This window comes from Trachemys scripta, chromosome 2 (assembly GCF_013100865.1).
Source record: "Trachemys scripta elegans isolate TJP31775 chromosome 2, CAS_Tse_1.0, whole genome shotgun sequence".
NCBI lineage: Eukaryota > Metazoa > Chordata > Testudines > Emydidae > Trachemys > Trachemys scripta.
In genome coordinates, this window is record NC_048299.1 from 184043932 (window position 1) to 184065122 (window position 21191).

The 21191-nt window shown below is 39.0% G+C and overlaps 1 protein-coding gene across 1 annotated transcript in view; it reads right to left on the reverse strand.

Annotated features, from left to right (window-relative positions):
- The window catches only part of ZNF236 (zinc finger protein 236), a gene marked incomplete in the record, with an annotated part of 198678 nt that overhangs the window by 58919 nt on the left and 118568 nt on the right, over positions 1-21191 (reverse strand). Inside the window, 7 exon segments of the mRNA XM_034762494.1 lie at positions 4831-5010; positions 6983-7226; positions 10088-10233; positions 12192-12557; positions 18657-18760; positions 19356-19638; positions 20810-21022. Coding sequence (XP_034618385.1) covers positions 4831-5010; positions 6983-7226; positions 10088-10233; positions 12192-12557; positions 18657-18760; positions 19356-19638; positions 20810-21022 — 1536 coding nt within the window.

A 21191-nucleotide genomic window follows, 5' to 3' on the forward strand; every position in this document is an offset into this window, starting at 1 on the left:
TTTTAAAAGGAGCAGTATCAAGTGTATTATTACATATCAAAAATACAAGACAATTCCAGCTAAATGTGCAAGTTTCCTCAATTTATTAAAATGTAGTTGAAAGAAATCTATATTATGAAACTGATTTACAGAAAGGGGAATCATCAGAAAATTAAGAGACAGTTCATTAGTGCCTGTGAACATAAAGAATTGGTTTGCACATGTGAAGATTTTCAGATACACCTCTACCTCGATATAACGCTGTCCTCGGAAGCCAAAAAATCTTACCGCGTTATAGGTGAAACTGTGTTATATTGAACTTGCTTTGATCCACCGGAGTGCACAGCCCCGCCTGCCCGGAGCACTGCTTTACCGCGTTATATCCGAATTCGTGTTATATTGGGTCACATTATATCGAGGTAGAGGTGTACCAGGCAGACAAATTTTTGTACACTTAACTACTGAGCTCACTAATATTTAGATACTCATGAGCAAACATGAAGTCTCATTTAGTTAGGCCCATGAAAATGTACTAATGAAGCCATGAGATCCAGTACCTGGACCCAGAGCTTAATTGTTGAAAATCTGTCCTTTGATAAAATGGGAACTAACCTGTTCTGTAACTGTTGTTCTTCAAGATATGGTGCTCATGGTCATTCCACTACAGGTGTGTGTGCCCAGTGCACCACAGCTGGAGATTTTTTGCTTAGTGACACCCATCAGGGTGGTACATGTGCCCTCTGTTGCCTCATACTGCTGTGCATGGTATAAAGGTTGGAGCTGTCCCCAAGAATGCTTAGTTCCTTTTTGGACAGACTCCAATATAGAGGGGAAGGGGGTGGGCGTTGTGGAATGGACATGTGCATGATTCTCAAAGAACAACAGTTATAGAACAGGTTAGTAACCATTTTTTCTTCAAGTGATTGCACATGTCCATTCCACTTCAGGTGACACACAAGCAGTTCACAAGCAGATCTGAGTCTACCTGAACAGTAATGGAAGGACTATTCATCCAAGTTTGGCATCATCTCTGGAATGTTGATACGGCATAATGAGGTGCAAAGGAACACACTAATGACCAAGTTGCAGCTCTACAAATGTCTTGTACAGGCACCAGATCTGTTACACTGGTAATGTTGTAGCACATTCTTATAGAGGAGGAAATTCATGACGAGATTCTCTGAGTTGAGACTGGAAGAACTTTCATCCTGTCTTCGAATGCCACAAACACTTGTGATGACGACCTAAATGGTCTAGTCCTGTCCAAGTAAAAAGCTAATGCCCTCATGGAGTACGTAGTCTCTCCTTACTCTTATGAGAATAGGGTTTAGGAAAGAAATTTGGTTAGTATATTGCTTGATTAATTGGAAGTGAGAGACTAATTTAGTCAGAATTTTCAGATGTGGGCTAAGTATAGATTGCCCTTGTAAAAGACTGTATAAGGTGGGCCAGCTACCGAGTCTTGTAACTCTAGCACCCTTCTCACGGAGTTAACCGCCATCAAAAAAGCTACTTTCACTAACAGAAGTAACAAGCAGGTAAGCAGCGGTTCAAAATGTGGACCCATCCACTTTGTTAATACCAGATTTCAGTCCCAAGAGGGACAGGATCGTCTGCTTGGGGATATAACCAGTCCAGTCCCTTTAAGAATTTGAATGACATTGGATTGGAGAAAACCAAGTGACGGGTGGAAAGTGGAGACCACTGCTAAGTGAACCCTGATAGATCTAATGCTGTTTCAGGTGAAATAGATTTGCTGTTTCAGGTGAAATAAAATAGTCCAGAACAAGCTATACAGAAGCCCAGTGTGGTGAACCTCCTTTCTGCTGTGACTACAAGGAACTTAAGGAGAACTTAAACAGGTAATTGTACATAGCAGAAGGCTTTCTGCTATGCAGGAGGATGTTTTGTACATCTTTTGAACAGAACTCCTGAGATGTTAATCATGAAGCATCCAGGCCACAAGATGAAGAGCATCTGGGTTGGGATGAAGCGAGCGACCATAGTCCTGTGCGATTTGATCTGGTTCTGGAGGAAGTGTAAAAGGAGCCCTAGTTGAGAGGCTTAACAGACTGGAGAACCAATGCTGGCAAGGCCACACCAGTGCTATGAGGATCTCACAAGCATGATCCTGCTTGATTCTAAGCAACTCTCTGGGAGGGAGCAAAACCAGAGGGTAAGTATACATTAGCTTGTCTTTCCAGAGTAATAGAAAAGCTTCTTTCAGAGACCCTTGAATGTAATCTGCTCTAGAACAAAAAAAAGTCACTTCCTGTTGTTATGAGTTGCAAACAGGAGTATGCAAGGAACACCTCAGGTTTGAAAAATCAGTCTTGCTATATCTGGACAGAGAGAACACCAAGGTGGGACACTGAGGTGAATCGTGTTGGTGATACAAAACTCCAATGCTGTATCATCTCTTGATGATCTGATCTGGCCCCTTCCTGTCAGTTCACATACAATGTTCTGCTGTGTTGTCCATAAGGACAAGAAGAGTCTTTTCCTTGATGTGGGGGAGAAAAGCCTGACAGGCAAGATGAATGACTCAACTCTCTCATGTTTTTGTGAACTGCTAAATGTTAGTGAGATCAAAGACCTTGAGTCTGTAGATTCCTCAGGTGGGCTCCCAACCAAGAGAAGTGTCTGTAACCAGAGTCAATGTGGTTGTGCGGACATGAACAGAACTCCAATATATACATTTGTTGGATCCATCCACCAATTCGTAGTGGCTACAATTCCTATGGGCATTCGAACCAGCATATCTAATGATGAGCTGGAGAGTTCATTGAGATCACCCACCAGCATGCTGAACCAAATATGTACATGAGGCCATGTGATACAGTAGTCTGAGGCAGTTCCTTACAGTTGTGACTAGATGGACCTTCAGGTCCAATACAATGACTGACATCATCTGGAATCTGGTTTGCGGGAGGAAAGCTCTGGCTACAGTAGAATCCAAGACTACGCCTATAAACAATTTCTGAACAGGGGAAAGACTGACTTGTCTTCATTGATAAGCAATCCCACAACTCTAAAGATGGACTGGATCTTGGACACACGGAATTCTACCTGGCTCTTGGAGAAACCTCTCACCAATCAGTCATCCAGATATGGAAATACTTGTACTCCTGTTTTCCTTAGGAACGCAACTACCATCCCCATGTATTTTGTAAATACTTTCAGGGCCACAGATAGATCAAAAGGCAGAACTGTGGCCTGATAATGGGAGTCATTTACCATAAATCTTACAAATCTCCTGTGGCTTTGATGGATAGCCACATGTAAATGTGTGTCTCAACTGAAGGGCAGTGTACTAGTCCCCAGGAAGGGAATAATGGATGCTAGGGTCACCATGCAAAATTTTGTTTTCTTTATATATTTTGTTCAGCTCTTGGCAGTTCTAATATGGGTCTACAACCTCCTTTTGACTCTGGAATTAGAATGCAGCATGAATAAAACTCTTTCCTTCTGTGGAGAGAAGGGACCTCTTCTATAGCTCCCAACAGGAGAGACTGGACCTCCTCATAAGAGTAATCCCTGAAGAGGGACTGGGGGAACGGACGGGAGGGAGGTATAGAAAAAAACTGGAGGATGTAGCCTAACTCCACAGTGTTTAGGTAATATGGGTACAAGCATAGGATAACCTGTTGGAAAAAACAGGGATAGGAACTGGTCAGTAAGGCAAACTTGAAAGCTGTCCTCGAAAAGGCAGTCAAACAGATTGCTTGGAATTTCTAGGCTGTCTAGAAGAGCTTACTGAAGACAAAAAAGTGAGGATGGTGGCATCTGCTCTGAGGACTTTTCCCTTTCCTCCTAGACAGGCTGCCTAACCATAAAGGATGCGTAGCACTGGAATGACTGAGGGTGGAATTGCTTCTTTTTAGGGAGTGGAGTATAAATCCCCAGAGCTTTCAAACATAACCATGGAGTCCTTGAGACTGTGAAGACGATGGTTGGTGCCTCAAAAAGGAGATTCTGAATAGTCTCTTGGACCTCCTGTGGAAGACCCAATGATTGAAGCATGAACTCCAATACATTGTTATTACAGATGCTCTGACTCTGGGCTGCAGAGTCTGGACCATCCAAAGCAGCCTGTAGCGAGGTCCTAGCCACCAGGCTACCCTCTTCAAATACTGGCCTCCTCTGGTAACTTGTCCGCAAACTTAAGAACATTGTCCCAGAGGAAGAAATCTTATCTAGGCAGCAAGGCTTGTTGGTTTGAGATATATATTTCCAGGCCAGTAGAAGATTTTTTTTTTCCTTCAGCTTGAATTGCAGACATACCCAGAGACTGAAAAAGAAAAATATCTATAGTAATATAATAAAGGAGGGGACAGAGTCTAATATGACCATCGTCAAAGAAATGCTATTCAACATTTTAAAAAAATATATCTGGGGAAGCTATTTTTAGCCTTGGAGAATCTAAAATACTTTAAAACTAAAGCCATGTCTGCACTAGGATGCTTTATGAGTAATGGTGTACAGTATATTATCCCAGCAAAGCATTTCTAGCATACACACAGCTATACCAGCAAAGCTGTACTAGGTATAAGTATAGTAAAACCAGCCCACACAAACAAAACAAGATTCATCAGTGAAGGCACAGCTTTGGCCAGTAGAGCTGTGACTATGCTAGGGACTTTCTCCAGCATAGATATGTCAGTCGGGGATCACATTCTTCACATTCCTGACCAACATAGCTAAATAGTGTAGATATAGCTTTAGGCTAAACTTGCAGGCAGTGGAAACAAATGATTTCACCCTCTAATAAAATTATCCAGCAAATGTTATTGTATAACTAGCATTTTGGATGGGAACTAAGAATGATTGACCAGTGATAAAAATACTAACCAGATATGGTGAGGGTAATTTCTTGCGGGCTTTCTGATGAGTTTGTAGTGGTGGAACCAGCAGCATGAGCTAGAACTTGACTCAAACTTGAGTTATTTATGGTCAATGTTATCTCATGCTGACCATTTGAAGTAGACACCATACCCTGTGAGGTCATCACTTGAGAGAGATCCTGTGCACCTAAAATATAAGTTGGGAGGGGGGAAAAAATAAAATACATGACAGTACTTTTGTTTGTATAATTAACACAGATCTTTACAAATATTTTTTTAAACAACCAATGAAATCCTGGTCTTTACAACAATACTAAGCTGTTTAAAGTTGTGTTTTGAATAAAACATTGGTTATCAACAATCTTTACTTTCCTAAACTTTTAGATCTTTTTGGTAACCAGTCTTTGTGCTGCAAGTTATAGTACACATGTATAATTATATAAAAATACAACTTTGCAAGATATAATACTAAGCTTATTTTATTGTAGGAGGACCGCTAATGACAGCTATAGTTTCAGTACCTCTATTCTAAACCCCATTTTCAATTTTTCCAATTTCAAAAGCTTTCACTAATGTTTTCTAGGCTGTTCGTTGCTAAGAGATTGCTTGAATTTTCAAAAATAGAACAAAACAACTGGGCGTTTTTTGAGAATGAAAAAAAAAGTGAAAAACCACCCACACTAACCTCAACAAATGTATCAAAGCAACTGGAGCTACAAAGTTGTAGTTTGACAGGGAAACCACCCTCACTAAGACATGACTTTGAATATACTGGGGAAAAATCAGACTTATTTTTCCAAAATTTGTCACGAACCTTCAAGAAGAACTACACTTTATGTATAAACAGTACTTAACAACTAATACTAACCAACATTCCAAATCAAATGAGGTTACATTGCACATAGCTAAAAGGTTACTTTGGCTGTTTTCATTCTATGCTTTTAGTTCATACAGGATAATACAGTTACTGAGGGACAATCTACACTCATTCATTTATTTGCGTCCTACAACCAACTCTCTGTATAACTTTTCATGAGCGATGTACCCATCGGATTCTAATATCTAATATCATTACATTTATCTAAATTTGGGTTATTGCAGATTATATACTATATGGATCTTATGCGTTTTTAAACAAACTTTGTATTTGTGGATAATCCAAGCACTATACCCAGATGTACAATCTTTTCTCAACCTGTGTATTATATAATTTTAACATTAGCTTTAATACAATTTTTAAATCAGTTCTTCTCAGTTTAATTACTGAGGCTAAACATGCAGTTCTAAAGTTATAGAAAAAATGTGTATTACACGAAAAAAAGTATGTGATCGTGTAGACTTCAAAAACACACAGTCAATCAGTTACGTTGTCACTAAAGCTGGTTGAAAATTTTCCAACAGAAAAGATTTCCATCAAAAATAAAATTGAAATGTTTTCTGGGAAGATATGAATTTCATGAAAACTTTGATGAAATAAAGTTCAAATGGCTAGTTTTGATCAGGTCAAAACATTTTGTTTCAACTTTTATATTATTATACATTAAAATACAACAAATCAAAACAAAGTTTGAAAGTTTTTACCTTATTGAAACTAAATGTTTTGATAACAATCAAAATGAAATGTTTCAGCATATTTCATTTCATGAAAAATTCTGAGATTTCAACTTTTCACCCCAATTCAGAATGGAAACAAATTTTGAAATCTCATTTTCTATGGGACAAAAATTCCATTTTTCAACCAGCTCTACCTGTAACCCTAATTCTGGGATTTCCTCGGTTATGTGCTTAGCTACGCAGCCTCTATGTTTTCTCAAAAGTATTGTTGATGAAACTATTGTTAACATTTAGGTAACTAATTTGCAAATACAATCACAAAATTAGAGGTCAAAGTGTGCCTGGAAAATACGAGTAAATTTTTAAAAATCAGGCCCCAGATGTTTATGTTGTACAAACAGAACTCTCTTTATGGAGTTGTATATTTTATCATCAAACTTAAAACAGCAACGCATTTAATATCAATATAAATTTATTTATTTAATGAAGTCCAGAGGGCTAAGAGCAAGTTAACCAATACGAAGATTTCCATCCATAAATGATTTAAGAATTATGGCCAAAAAAACATAAAAGGCAAGAAAAAAGGGGCTATTAAGACTTCTTACCATTACTGTTAGTTGTTAACACAGAGTCTTGCTCAGACAGTGGTCCTATTGTCATATTAGCTGAAGATGTAACTGTTGGCTGTAAAGACAAGCCTGATATGGGCTGGATAACAACATTAGCTGGCACCGTGCTATCTGTTGTCTGGAGGGAGCTGTTCTGTGGAGCCATACTAGGATCCCCAGTTAGATGCTGGGCAAGTAAGTTACTCTGCTGTAGTGTCTGCTGTAAAATACTGGGATCAATCTGAAAACCAAGAGAGTCAGATATGGATAAGTAAAAGTTAATATAAAACCTGAATTCCAGGTGACAGCCTTAAAATGCCTTTAATTCCCTCTGCCTTTTTAGACATGAACCTTTCCTTTTGATCTGGGCCTTGCCATACTTACAGGTCGCTTATGAAATCAGGTGCAGAATGCAGCTGACAACTTGTTAAGCAATGAAATAGAATTAAAAAAATGTAACACCAGTTCCGCAGCAATTACCTTGGCTTCCTATTTGTTTTTAATGCAATTCAAAGAGTTGCCTATGAACTACTGAAGTCATAAATGGTTTGGGCCCTGGCTAAGAGAGTGCCTCTTTCTCCAGGTCTGCCACAGCAATTGAGATCAGCAAATCTGAGCAACTGTAACAATCATTAGATTAAAACATGAGGAGACTAGTTGCAGGATGTTCTTCTTGTTAGAACTCGGTATTTCCTCTGTATTGCCTTCAGGTCACTTTCCTCAGTCCTTTGACAGAGAAGGTGAAAGAGAGTAGAGGAAAAGGGTGGACTGACAGTGGGAATAACTTATTTTTCCACCCTTGCTAGAGTTATATACTTACTTTTGTGTTTTATTAAATTACCTACATCCACCCTCAAGCTTTATAAATTGGTATCTTAGATAACTTTCAAAATTTACTTTTTATATATATATAATAAATAAATAATAAATTTATTTATTTTAGGGCTGTCAAGCGATTAAAGATTAATCGCAATTAATCGTGTGATTAAAAAGATTAATTGCGCTGTTAAACAATAATAGAATATCATTTATTTAAATACTTTTGGATGTTTTCTACATTTTCAATATATTGCTTTCAATTACAACACAGACTACAAAGTGTACCATGCTCACTTTATATTTATTTATTATAAATATTTGTACTGTAAAAAGAGATAGTATTTTTCAATTCACCTAAGACAAGTACTGTAGTGCAATCTCTTTATCACGAAAGTTGAACCTACAAATGTAGAATTATGTACAAAAAAAACTGCTTTCAAAAATAAAACAATGTAAAACTTTAGAGCCTACGAGCCCACTCAGTCCTACTTCAACCATTCGCTCAGACAAACAAGTTTGGTTACAATTTGCAGGAGATAATGCTGCCCGCTTCTTGTTTACAGTGTCACCTGAAAGTGAGAACAGGGGTTCACATGGCACTGTTGTAGCTGGTGTCACAAGATATTTATGTGCCAGATGCGCTAAGGATTCATATGTCACTTCATGGTTCAACCACCATTCCAGAGGACATGCATCCATGCTGACCATGGGTTCCACTCGATAACGATCCAAAGCAGTGCGGACTGAGAATGTTCATTTTCATCACCTGAGCCAGATGCCACCACAAGAAGATTCAGCATCTGAGTGTTGCTCTTAAGACTTCTCCACACCTCGTCCCTCTCAGATTTTGGACGGCACTTCAGATTCTTAAACCTTGGGTCGAGTTCTCTAGATATTTTTAGAAATCTCACATTGATGTACCTTCTTTGAAAGTGTTCTTAAAACGAACATGTGGTGTGTCATCTGAGACTGCTATAACATGAAATATATGGTAGAATGCGAGTACAACAGAAGAGTAGACATACAATTCTCACCCAAGGAGTTCAGTCATAAATTTAATTTAATGCATTATTTTTTAACGAACATCATCAGCATGAAAGCATGTCCTCTGGAATAGTGGCCGAACATGAAGAGGCATACAAATGTTTAGCATATCTGGCACGTAAATACCTTGCAATGCTGGCTACAAAAGTGCCATGCGAATGTCCGTTCTCACTTTTAGGTGACAATGTAAATAAGAAGCAGGCTGCAGTATCTCCCGTAAATATAAACAAACTTGTTTGTCTTAGCGATCGGTTGAACAAGAAGTAGGATTGAGTGGACTTGTAGGCTCTGAAGTTTTACATTGTTTTGTTTTTGAGTGCAGTTATGTAACCAAAAACAGCTACATTTATAAGTTACTTTCACGATAAAGAGATTGCTCTACAGTACTTGTCTGAGGTGAACTGAAAAATACTATTTATTTTGTTTATTATTTTTAGAGTGGAAATATTTGTAATAAAAAAATCATATAAAGTGAGCTCTGTACACTTTATAGTCTGTGTTGTAACTGAAATCAATATATTTGAAAATGTAGAAAAACATCCAAAATATTTAATACATTTCAATTGATATTCTATTGTTTAACAGTGCGATTTTTTGGGGGGTTAATCACGTGAGTTACCTGCGATTAATCGACAGCCCTAGTTTATTTATATACACACTGTATTTAAGTATATGTAATTCACATTTACATATGGGAGTTCTTGTTGTATGTTTAAAACCAATAAAACTACACCAAGTCCATTTTTCCCCACAGTGCGTTCAGAGTAAGCACTGAAAAGTGGCTGAACACAAGAATTTTCTCTTCCTTTTTTTAAGCAAACATTTCTGCTGGATTATGTTCACAACTTTGTCAAAAAATTAAATAACAAATCTAGAGATGGAGGGTGCTGATATAATGCAGTTTTCCTGCATTAAGAGGGAGAGCATTCCGTGAAAGACTGTAAACAGGAGGAAAATTTGAACTAAAATGCTTTGGAAAAAACAATGTTTTTAACGGATAAAAAGCAAGTTATAATTTGTATAAAATGTTCAGAAAAAAAGGCCACTGAAAACCAGAAACCCTAAGTTTTATTTTCAACACACACTCATATATACAAACAAAATATTTTTAATACTGTACAACATGGATTCATTACACCCTATACAGTGCAGTGAAGTCAACAGGGCTCTGCCAGGGCACAGGTAGTCTACACACAACACTCCATCCACTCTTATTAATAGAAATTAACAGTAACCTACCTGTAATGTGATGTTGTTAATACTGGCAGCATCTATTCCAGAAATTTGAACGTTCTGTCCAACCAGATTAGTAGCAAGCTGTAACTGTATGCCTTCAAGGGTGGCCAAGCTACCATCTGTCAAGGACACAGTTAAGTCACCTCCAGCTACCAAAGAAAACAGTCATATTATAATTTTTTCTTTATCATTACTGGTCTCCTTTTTATCCAGTGTTTTTTTTAATGAAATCATTCTGAAATATCTAAGCATTTGCAATTCTGTGAACCAAGAAAAATAAATTAGATTCAAGTAGTCAGTGCTCCATTTTTTAAATTTAAAACAAATGTGCATAATGCATTTAGAGGGAAAAAATCAAAGTATTTAAGCAGTGACCAGCTTCTTTCATAAAGTAGAATAGTTTCAGAATGACTTTGGATTTCTAGACACAAAGGTTCAAATATTTCAATATTTTCACTTTTTGAACGTACACCCTCTCTGAATGTAAAACACACATTCGCTAATAATTGTACCATTAAGTTTGAATATGCATGCACATATGAAGTTTACCCAGAGTACAGCAACACTGTAGTTCAAAGTTCCACCTATGTCCCAATAAATGCTTGTGTGGGTAGAATTTAAATACATGTAAAGACTTCAAATCTGACCTGTGTTAAACTGTTATAATTTAGAAGGCTATTCCATTCAATACTGGATATATCCTTTAAAAACTATACAATACATAAAAAATGTCCTTTCACAAGTCACATAAGAACCATTTTAACAGCCAGATGGACTGCCATCTGTCCTGCTTTCCCTATTTTCAATCATTGTGCTGCCAGAAAGATAAATTTGCTCCCACTATATCTACAGGAAATACCTGTGGAGTACTGGGCAACCTGCAGCACCAGGGGGTCGTGAGGTTATTTCATGGGGGGGGGGTCGTGAGCTGTCAGCCTCCACCCCAAACCCTGCTTTGCATCCAGCATTTATAATGGTGTTAAATATATAAAAAAGTGTTTTTAATTTAGAATGGGGGGGGTCGCACTCAGAGGCTTGCTATGTGAAAGGGGTCACCAGTACAAAAGTTTAAGAACGACAGGCTTAAAAGGTTCATTACCCCATTCTGAGGTATATGAATATTCTGAAGGCCCCTCCTTCCACTCAAGCAAAACTCAAAAGGATGTAAAACTCCCACAAATTGAACCTGCCAATTAATGTTTACCAATATTGTGTGAACTGAAACCAGTCAGTTTCACCAAGTTCTATGTAACAGGCTAAGATCCAACCAGACAGGCTAGAACGATGGTGGTTACAACTCGATGGATATGTAAGCATTTAAGAAAATAGAAGTAAATTTGTGATAAATCCTTGCCTATAAAGAAGGTTTAATTGACAACATTTTCAAAATTGCCTTAGATTCCTAAGTCTCATTTTCAAAAATGCTTAGGACGCTAACATCATTTATTTTCACGAAGACTTAGTCTCCTAAGTGTCTAAGTTGCTTATGAAAATGTTATCCTATACTTATGTTAATTTCTTCTGCATTGCTCACTGTAATATTTTTGTTAATTTTTGCTTTGAACAATTAACTGTAGGGAGGGATCTGTGCATTTTCAAGTTCTGTATTTTAAATGCTTTCTTCATATCCGTAAATGAATTTTCCTTTCTTTATAACCTAACGCTTAAGGTTAAAAAATATTTTTTAAAATGAACGGTGTACATAAAACATTTTCTCTTATTTTACAGGAAAGAGCAACAGAATTTAATTAAAATAAACCGGAATGTGGAATCTCTAATTAAGGCTGCTATTTCATCTGTATTGTCCTCATCTTTGTGTACAGCACTACTGCAATATCACAACAACATGAACAGCTTTTGTTTTTTTAAATCATAACTTGAATATTTTCTCTACTCTCCTGAGAATAATGAATCCTTAATAGACAGACTACATGCTATCTTCACCCCTGAAAGCACCACTTTATGAGGAAGAGTCAAATAATGGCTTCAGTGGAAGTCTTATCTGAATAAGAACTACAATTTGGCATATGTCTGTAAACTTTCTCTAACAGAAATCAGAGCTTAGTATTTTGGCTAACTAAACCCAAATGAAAGTATTAATTTTTACCTGACATAGAAGCAGGAAGGATCGCCTGGCTCACAAGTCCTTGCTGAAGCAAATTTTGATCAAATTGACCTGTCAGAACAGAGTTATTCATGATAAAAACATTGGGGTCTGTCGTGGAAGAATTAAGAAGATTCACTGGTTGTAATCCCTCAGCAGATGTACGGGTAACAGGCTTCCTGACCCTCTTGGTTTCTGGTTTATAGTGACACTGTATGTGCGTTTTTCTGCGTCCTGAAGTACGAAACCGTAAGTCACAGTGTGGACACTTAAATGGCTTTGCTCCTGTATGCAGACGCATATGCACTTTTAGACTGCCTTTGGTAGAAAAAGAATTACTGCATACATGACAACTGAAGAGCTTCTGACCTGGACAACAAAAGAGAGAGCAAAAGAAGAAATAATCAAATTACCAGTACTGTATAACAATGTAAACAGTCAGAGTTCTAAACAAATATGAAAAGGAAGTTCAATTTGCAGTATTGTTAAAAAGATATTGGACATTTCAAAAAAGCTGAGATATGTTTGGTCTCACACCAAGTCTAGAATCTTTTCCATTTATGTAGGTAAGTATAATGAGGAGTTGTATGTCTGCCTTTTAAAAGAATCTCCTTTACATCCTCTCAACAGATTATGTCCAGATCCTGGAACCATGAAGGAACCATGCCTTCAGATGGAAAAATTCTAGATTCAAATGGAGAATTTGGCCTTCATCCTGCAAGAAGTTTGGAGTCAACTGCATGGTGATTGGTGGACAGATTGCCATGGGCATGCGATAAGGATACTATATATATCGTGGCCATGTTGGAGCTATGAGAATGACTCTGGCCCATTCCACTTGTACCTGGTGAAGCACTTTGAACTGTAGGGGAAGGAGTGGAAAGATGTAGAGGAGAGGTGTATCCCATGTAAAGGGGAAGGCGTCTCCCAGAAACTGGTGAACGAGACCCGTTCTTGAACAGAATAGTAGGCATTCAGCGTTTGCAGAACAAATCTATGTTCGGGAATCCCCAGTGGTTCAATATGTGTTGTAGGGCTCTTGTGTCTAACTCCCTCTTGTGAGAATCTCCTGTTCAGTGAATCTGCTGTCGTGTTCTGGTATCCAGGTTGATATGTGGCAGAGACGTTGATGCCATGTTAGATACCAGCTCCACAATTTTAGCGCTTCTGTGCACAGAGATTGGGACCTCACTTCCCCCATCAGCTAATATAAAACATGCAGGCGATGTTGTCCATCTCTTTTCTTATGGCCATCTGATAACTGGTAGAAAGTGTAAGCATGCATTGTGGACTGCACGTAATTCTAGAAGTTGATGTGCAATCCGGATTCTGAGGGGGACCACATGCCCTGTACTGTGTAGGTCTGTAGATGTGCTCCCCAACCAAATAGGGAGGTGTTGGTCATCAGGATCAAGGACAGTGGTGGTTGGAGGAAAGGAACTCCCATGCAGACATTTCAGGGTTGCATCCACCAGTCTAATAAGTCTTTGACTTTGAGTGGTAATGAGAGAGGTTTGTGCAGGCTGTGTCTGTGGGGTATGTACACTGTTTGTAGTCATCCCTGCAGGCAGTGTATGCGTAATCTGGTGTGTTTTACCATGAATGTGGCTGCTTCCATATGACCGAGCAACTGTAGACAAGTTCTGGTGGAGACCTGTGGGCTGGTTCTCACAGTAGAGATGAGAATGATTATCGTGGAAAATCTGTGAGCTGGGAGGAAGGCTCTGGCCTTTATCGTATCCAGTTTGGGCCCAAATAAAATTCAGAGGTTGAACTGATGTCTGTCGTTTTTTGCATGTTTACCTAGTGGGCGAGTTTCAAGAAAAGATCCATTGTTGTTCTTATGGCTTGGAACACAACGACTCTGGACAGAGCCTTGATGAGGCAGTCATCTAAATATGGGAATATTATAATCCCTTGTTTTCAGAGATGCACCGCCATCACTCCGAGAACTTTGGAAAATACGCTGGGCACTATTGAGAGGTCAAAAGGTAGTGGTAATGGTCAGACCCTGGACAAATCTAAGGAACCATCTGTGGGAAGGGTGTACGGTGATATGGAAGTATGTACATCTTAAATTATTATATTATTATTATTTTATTTAGGTCGAGGGCCAAGAGCTAGTCCCAGTGCTGGAATTATTGTTGATAACATCACCATATTGAATCATGTAGTTTGACAAATTTGTTGAGGTTCCTCAAATCTAAAATAGGTCTCCATCTGCCAGATTTCTTGTGGATTAGAAAATAGTGGGAATAAAAACCTTTCCTTCTGTGTTGGAATGGGACCAGTTCTACAGCTCCCAGTCTCAGAAAGTGGTTTGTGTCTTCTTGCAGAAGCTGTTCATGAGAAGGGTCCCTGAAGAGGGATGGGGTGGGGGGGAAAAGAGCGAGGAATAGGACTGAATAGCCATTGCTGACGATTTCCAACACACACTTGTTGGAGATGATTTGTCACCATTGTCATTACCACAGATGTCTCGCTGGATCAGACTGGTCTTTTTTGTCCTCTGGGAAACGTTAACTGAATTCAGTGAATTCTGAATAGTTCATATGATTATATTTGGCTAGAACTGCTTCATAATTAACAATGCAAAACTGGAGCATAGCTGAGGAATATGCCTTGCGACTGAAGAGATCTAGTCTCTTCCAGTCCCTGTGAGATACGATTGCCCTGGCGTGGTGTTGCCGTCCTCTCTCATGACACCACATTGATCACAAGGGAGTTGGGAGTAAGATGGGAGAATAGGAATTCCATGTCCATTGTGGGGAAATAGTACGTTTTGTCCGCTCGCTTATAGTCAGGTGGTATTGATGCTGGGGTCTACCAGATTACCTTGGCTGGGTCCAACTATGCAATTTTTGCCGATGTGGAATTCTGTAAGATGATGAGCAACTTGTGTTGTTGCTGTCTAACTTCCTCCAGTGGGATTTGGAGAGAGTCTGCAATGCTGTGGAACAGTTCTTGAAAATGTTTAAAATCATCAGCCAATGTTGGAGGTGGTGACATGATGGCCTCGTCAGGGGATAAAGTAATGTTCGCTGGTGGTGTAACATCTTCCTCCATTTTTTCCTCGTGCTCTTCTAACAAATCTGGGTCAGAAGGCCTAGAGACTGATGAGGATGGACAATGTATTTGCGCCTATGTTTGATCTGTTGGCAGTTTGGGAAAGAGTGACCTATACGTGGCCCAAGGGTCCGAATAGGGCCAATCTGTGGGAATTAGCATATGGGGTTGCATCAATGGGGGTCCATACCAGGGACCTGGTTCAATTCTGGTCACTGGGTGGGTATCGAGGGTGGTAGTATGATTCTTTTTGTGGAGCCTCTTGATACGATGGTAGGGTGCAAGGAGCAATGGAGTATTCCTCCTCACTAGAGAAGGGTGGTGTCGTGCTTAGTGCTGATGGAGAACGATGTGGTATGCATTGGGTCTCCAGAGGAGAGGCATGAACAATGGAGAGCTCAATTTGGAGGAGCAGCAACTATCAGGTCTCTAGCACGTCGGAACTCTTGCAGTACTGGCAGGAGCAACCGGTGGTTTTGTGTATTGGTGCAGAGATTGTGGATACTGCTGGCACCAAAGGTGGAATGCTTTCTGTCAAACCACCAGTAGATGATGCCACGTGCTTCACAGGTGCAGAGGGCTTGGACAGTGCTGATGCACTCAGTCATTTGTTTAGTTGAAGTGGTCAGTGCCAATTTTGAGATCCTTGAACTGTCCTTCTCGGTCCCGAGTGACAGTATTCCTTTATGTGGTCCTGCCTTGGACCTCTCGATAGTGCCAGTACTGCAGGTGATTGGATGGTCATAGGAGCTAGGTCTCGTCCCCAAAGATATTGAGGCTACGGATCTTGTAGGAGATGCCTTTCTTTGAGGCAGCTCCTTGGTGGGTGAGCTCTGGGCCCATTTCTTCTCATCTGGGTGGGAGAGTTTAAATTGTCTTTTAGTAGTAAGCAGTGAGCCGGGGTTAGCCGATGACAATGCTGATGGTAACCACCACAGAGAGGTATTGGGTCCAGGGTCTGAGGCTGGTCGCACTGAGCTCTCCATTAGTAAAAGTTTTAGTCTCAATTCACGGTCCTTTCTGGACCATGCTTTCAATTTGAGGCAATGGGTGCACTTTTTTTGATAAGTGCCCCTCTCACTCAGCATATGCACCATGAGTGATCGTCGCTCATGGAGACAGGGAGGAAAGAGCAAAGGAAAAAAAACGTTTTTTTTTTTAAAGTTTATAAAGGGTAGAGGGAAGAGAGAAAAATAAAAGAAATAGCCAATAACTACAAACTTGCAACATAAGCACTAATATTACTAAAGGTTCTTGGACAAATGAAGGGCTCTGCTAGGGATACCGTCCAAGACCAAGGGCAGTTGAGAGGGATCTGAAAGTGGTTGGACCACACAGTGCAATATAGATGCCACTCACAGCACGAAACAGGAAATGCTACCAAAGATCTCTGATCCCAGGCACAGGGACGCTACCACACCTACAGTGGAGCACCCATAGGGACACTATTCGAAGAAGAACTTGCAGTAGCAAGGCTAGAATCAGGCCAACAACCATTATGGGTGGTAAGAAGGAACTGAGGGGGGCCAGGGCAGCTCCACACCTTATGCCTGTATGCAGTGGCAGGTGGCAGCAGAGGGCATACTAGCTGTCTTGACAGGTACTGCGGAGGGGAAAAAAAAATCTGTGATAACTGTGCACACATTCATGTATAGTGGAATGGACATGTGCAATTAGTCGAAGTAGCAGCAGCATGCTTCTGGCACACTGTTGCTCAAATAAGGTACTAACTGAAACTCCCATACTTTACAATATTTGTTCTTTCCTATCCAAACAAAAACTGCAGGCAGCATACTATATACAGACACCCATACCACAGAAGAACAACATTTCAGACCTCTCTAAAACCGACTGAAGGAAGGATTTCAGCCAGTCAAGTGGGTGATGAGTGAACCATGACTACTATTTGGCCATTTCCTCTGACAAACTCTCAAACTACCTCCTGAACAAGTTAAACTCAGTTCTTTACGGCAAGACTAACCTGCTCCCAGACACTCTGTGGTTGGCCCAATACACAACTCTTTACAACTGAATACCGAGGCTGTGGAAGCCTGGTCAGCCTAGAATTATTATTAGTCAAGATGTAGCTTTAACTGATATCACAGGACTGTTTATTAAATTCTCAAATAGCAGCTCAGACTTCCACAGATTATTTAGGGCAGGATTGTATATCCCCAACAAGGAGGTTGTCACTTTTGTTCAGTGAAACAAGTTTAGGATAACATTAATCAAACACAGATACTGTCTGGAGTTTGTTAGTGGGGGAAAAAATACCACTCCCTTGGAATGAAAGGGATCTTCAGAAAGCAATATAATCTTAGGTTATGGCATTATAAACCACTTGGGTCACTTTCTTACATGGTCAGAAAGAGCATTATTACACAACATACTGATTCTGAAACCATTACTTCCAGGAGTAATAAATTACTTCAGAAGTGGCTGCATCAATAAGTTGTACAAGTTCAGCCATAACAAACTAATACAAAAAGATACTCAGAAAAAGTTTAGTTAATTCATACATATATTATGGTACAAGTCTATTAGTTCAGGTATTTACAATCTACTGACACTAGTCATGGTAACACACTGCAATTATTATAACAATTTAGAAAAAGACTATCAATGCCAGCCCAAACTCCTTCTGCAGAAAAATGGCCCAAACACTTTCTACTTAGTGTTCCAAGATATTTAGGTCGGTTTCATTTTTAAACTCATCAGACAAGAAAAAGTACCTTTTGGCCCATGAGTTGTATCAAGAAAACTTTTCTATTTGTATATAATCCCCAAACCCTGCCCTTCCTACCCAGAGCATCACTAAGGGCTTGTCTTCACTATCAGGGTAAGTCGACCTAAGTTACGCTACTTTAGCTGTGTGAGTAACGTAGCTGGAGTCAACGTAGCTTAGGCCAACTTTCCCTGATGTCTTCACTGCGCTGCATTGATGGGAGATGCTCTCCCGTCGATTTACCTTAATCTTCTCGGGGAACTGGAGTACTAGGGTCGACCGGAGAGTGCTTTACGGTTGATTTAGTGGATCTTCACTAGACCCACTAAAATCGATCCCTGCTTCATTGACTGCAGCAGCATCAATCTCCCGTAGTGAAGACCAGCCCAAAGTGTTCGACTATTCCAGCAGGTATGAAAGTAAAACATATGTGCAAAGCATGGCTATATTTCCCTGACACAGCTTATCATAAACCTTTTGATACATATAATGTTATAACAATAGGTTTTATCAGCGACCACTACAAAAGATATTATGGACTCGAAAGTGTTATCTAATGTTAACATTGTGCTTTTAATAGTGACATATACCATATCCTCCAATACCTACAGACAAAAGAGCCCATTAAGAAGATAGCTAATGGGGCTGCAAGTACACAAGTTCAAACTCCTACTGACCTGTGTGCGTTTTTACATGGCAATCCAGAGTAGACTTCACAGTAAAACTCTTTCCACATTCATCACATTTATATGGTTTCTCCCCAGTGTGGATACGAACATGCCTAGACAAAAACATGTTTTCATGAATGTGTGTGTCAGTTAGCTTTTTTAAACAAACATATTAATTTCCATACCAATCACTTTGTATCTATTATAGATCTTTAAAGTTTTAAGTTCTGAAGTACTTAAACTTAAATGTATGGTTATACTACATACTCAGAGCTCTTGGAAAGAGGGTGTTCTGCTGGGGAGGGGGGATTTTTTTTGCAATTCTTTTTCATTCTCCAAATAGATTTTTCATATCATATACCAAAATTTAACTGCAATAAAATCCCACAATGTTACCAAACACCTGCATACAATTATTCATTGTAAGATTTTAAATTACTAACTTAATTCAGGGAAATGGAGAAGAGAGCAACTGTAGTCAATTCTAGAGAATGAAATAGCAAGGAAACATTACGGAGACCAATGTGTGTCTGTAAATCACTTTGGAAATGAAAAATTGCTATATAACTGCTAGTTAATCCCCATAACGCATAGTGAAATAAACAAAAGTGAACTTGGCTATAAAAAGTCTGATGAAAAGCTAATACTGTTAAATGTCCAGTAAAGAACTTAGTACACCCAAAAGCATGACCCTCTGCTTCGCCTTACCTGACTAAATCGCTGGGTTTTTTAAAGCTTTTGGGACAATAAGTACAACAATTGGCATATTTGGGCTCCGCTTCCAGTTCTGCATGCTTATCTTTGATTTCACTAATTCTGTCCTTTTCCGCAGCAGACTGGACAAGAACTTTTTCTGAGACTGTGGCACTTTCTCGAGGTCTAATTTTTGCCAGTTCTGCTGTTTCTTCCTCTGTGAAAGTGATGACACCAGGCCGAGACTTTCTGGAAGCAGTTCTTTCACAATTTTCATCATCTTCTTCCACACAAACAACTATTTAAAAACCACACAGAAAATCAGTTGAATCTAACCTGAAATTATGAACACTAACATGCCTTAATCAAAATCATATAGTTATTGTAGGATGTGTCTACATGGCAGAGCTAAGGCTGTTTGGTGTCTTAACTGTGCAAGTTTGGGTTTCCTTTAAGTTTAACCTTAAAGCTAAATTTCCTGGTTTTATAATGCTTGTTTTTATGATAAATTACAACATCTTGATAATGTATTTTACACCAAATTACAGATCGGTTTTCTCAACCTTAACTCCACTATAACACAGCTATATTTCCAATGGGAAACTGCCTAGTCCGGAAAACACGGCTATGGGAGAGAGTACACTGGATTCTAACTCTACCCACATAGAAAAAATTGTTAATTAAGTCTCAAATACAGAATCTTTATAGTTAGTGAATTAGGAGCTAGAAAGAACCCTACATGACTTTCAGATTTCAAGCTGAGTATGCAGGCCTGGTGTTCTGCAGAAAATCATTTCTTTATTTATACTTAAAAAAAGGAATTCAATTTAGATAGTATGGAATGCTCAATGCCATTTTTACAAGTCACTTTTTTAGAGTAAAACTGCACTTTAAAATTCTGTAGAAAATACTGAAAGACTCCAAAAAATCCACTCTTGTGGGATCTTGAATTCATGGAAGTGCCCACTCACATTTCCAATAAAAAGTGAGTTTTTTTGCTGCTTATAGGATATGAATGAAGATAGCCCTTTTTTTAGCTAGAGATTGGAGCCAGAAAAAGAGCAGGTTGACAGAATGTGAAAGGAAGATCTTAGTCAAAGCAGAAATATGAAAAATATTCTTACAAGTCACTTGATATCTGCCCCATGAAACAATTTTTAATAAATTACTGTAAGATGCAAAGACCATTAATTACATTGGGATGGAATACCACATATAGATGTATTGTAAACTATTGCTGGGTTGAATGTGTCAGACCTATTCATAAGTGTGTTCTGTTTCCTCTACTAGTTAATGTAAAGGAGCAATTTTACTGGCTTATTGGGCATAGTCTTGCATCTTAAAACAAGAGGGCATAAATTATAGCGCTAATATCACATGAATGCAATTTGTTGATAATCATTTTTGCCTGGTTTGCAGTCAAGGTCTATTACAGTTAACAAAAAACAAACAACCAAAAAATTGTTCACCTCCTCCTCCGGCCTCTCCAGTTGCTGCTACTGCAGAGGAGACCGTCTGGTGTTTTTTCATGTGCTTTTTGCAATGAACTGTTGTTCGGAAGCTTTCATCACAGAATGGGCACTTGTAAGGCTTCATGCTCATATGAGTTGCCATGTGCCTGGTAAGGCTGCCATTGGTAGTGAAAGCTGTATTGCAAATGCTACAGCTGAATGCTTTAACTCCTTAAAGTAACAGAAAAAAAAAAAAAAAAAGTATTGTACTTGTCTGACTCACCTGCACATAGAGAACATTAAGAGACAACAGCAGCTTCCAAAACGGAAGTCATATAAACAAATACATATTTTCATAAGTGAGGCTTTTGTGTACACCATGAATAAACACAATATTAAA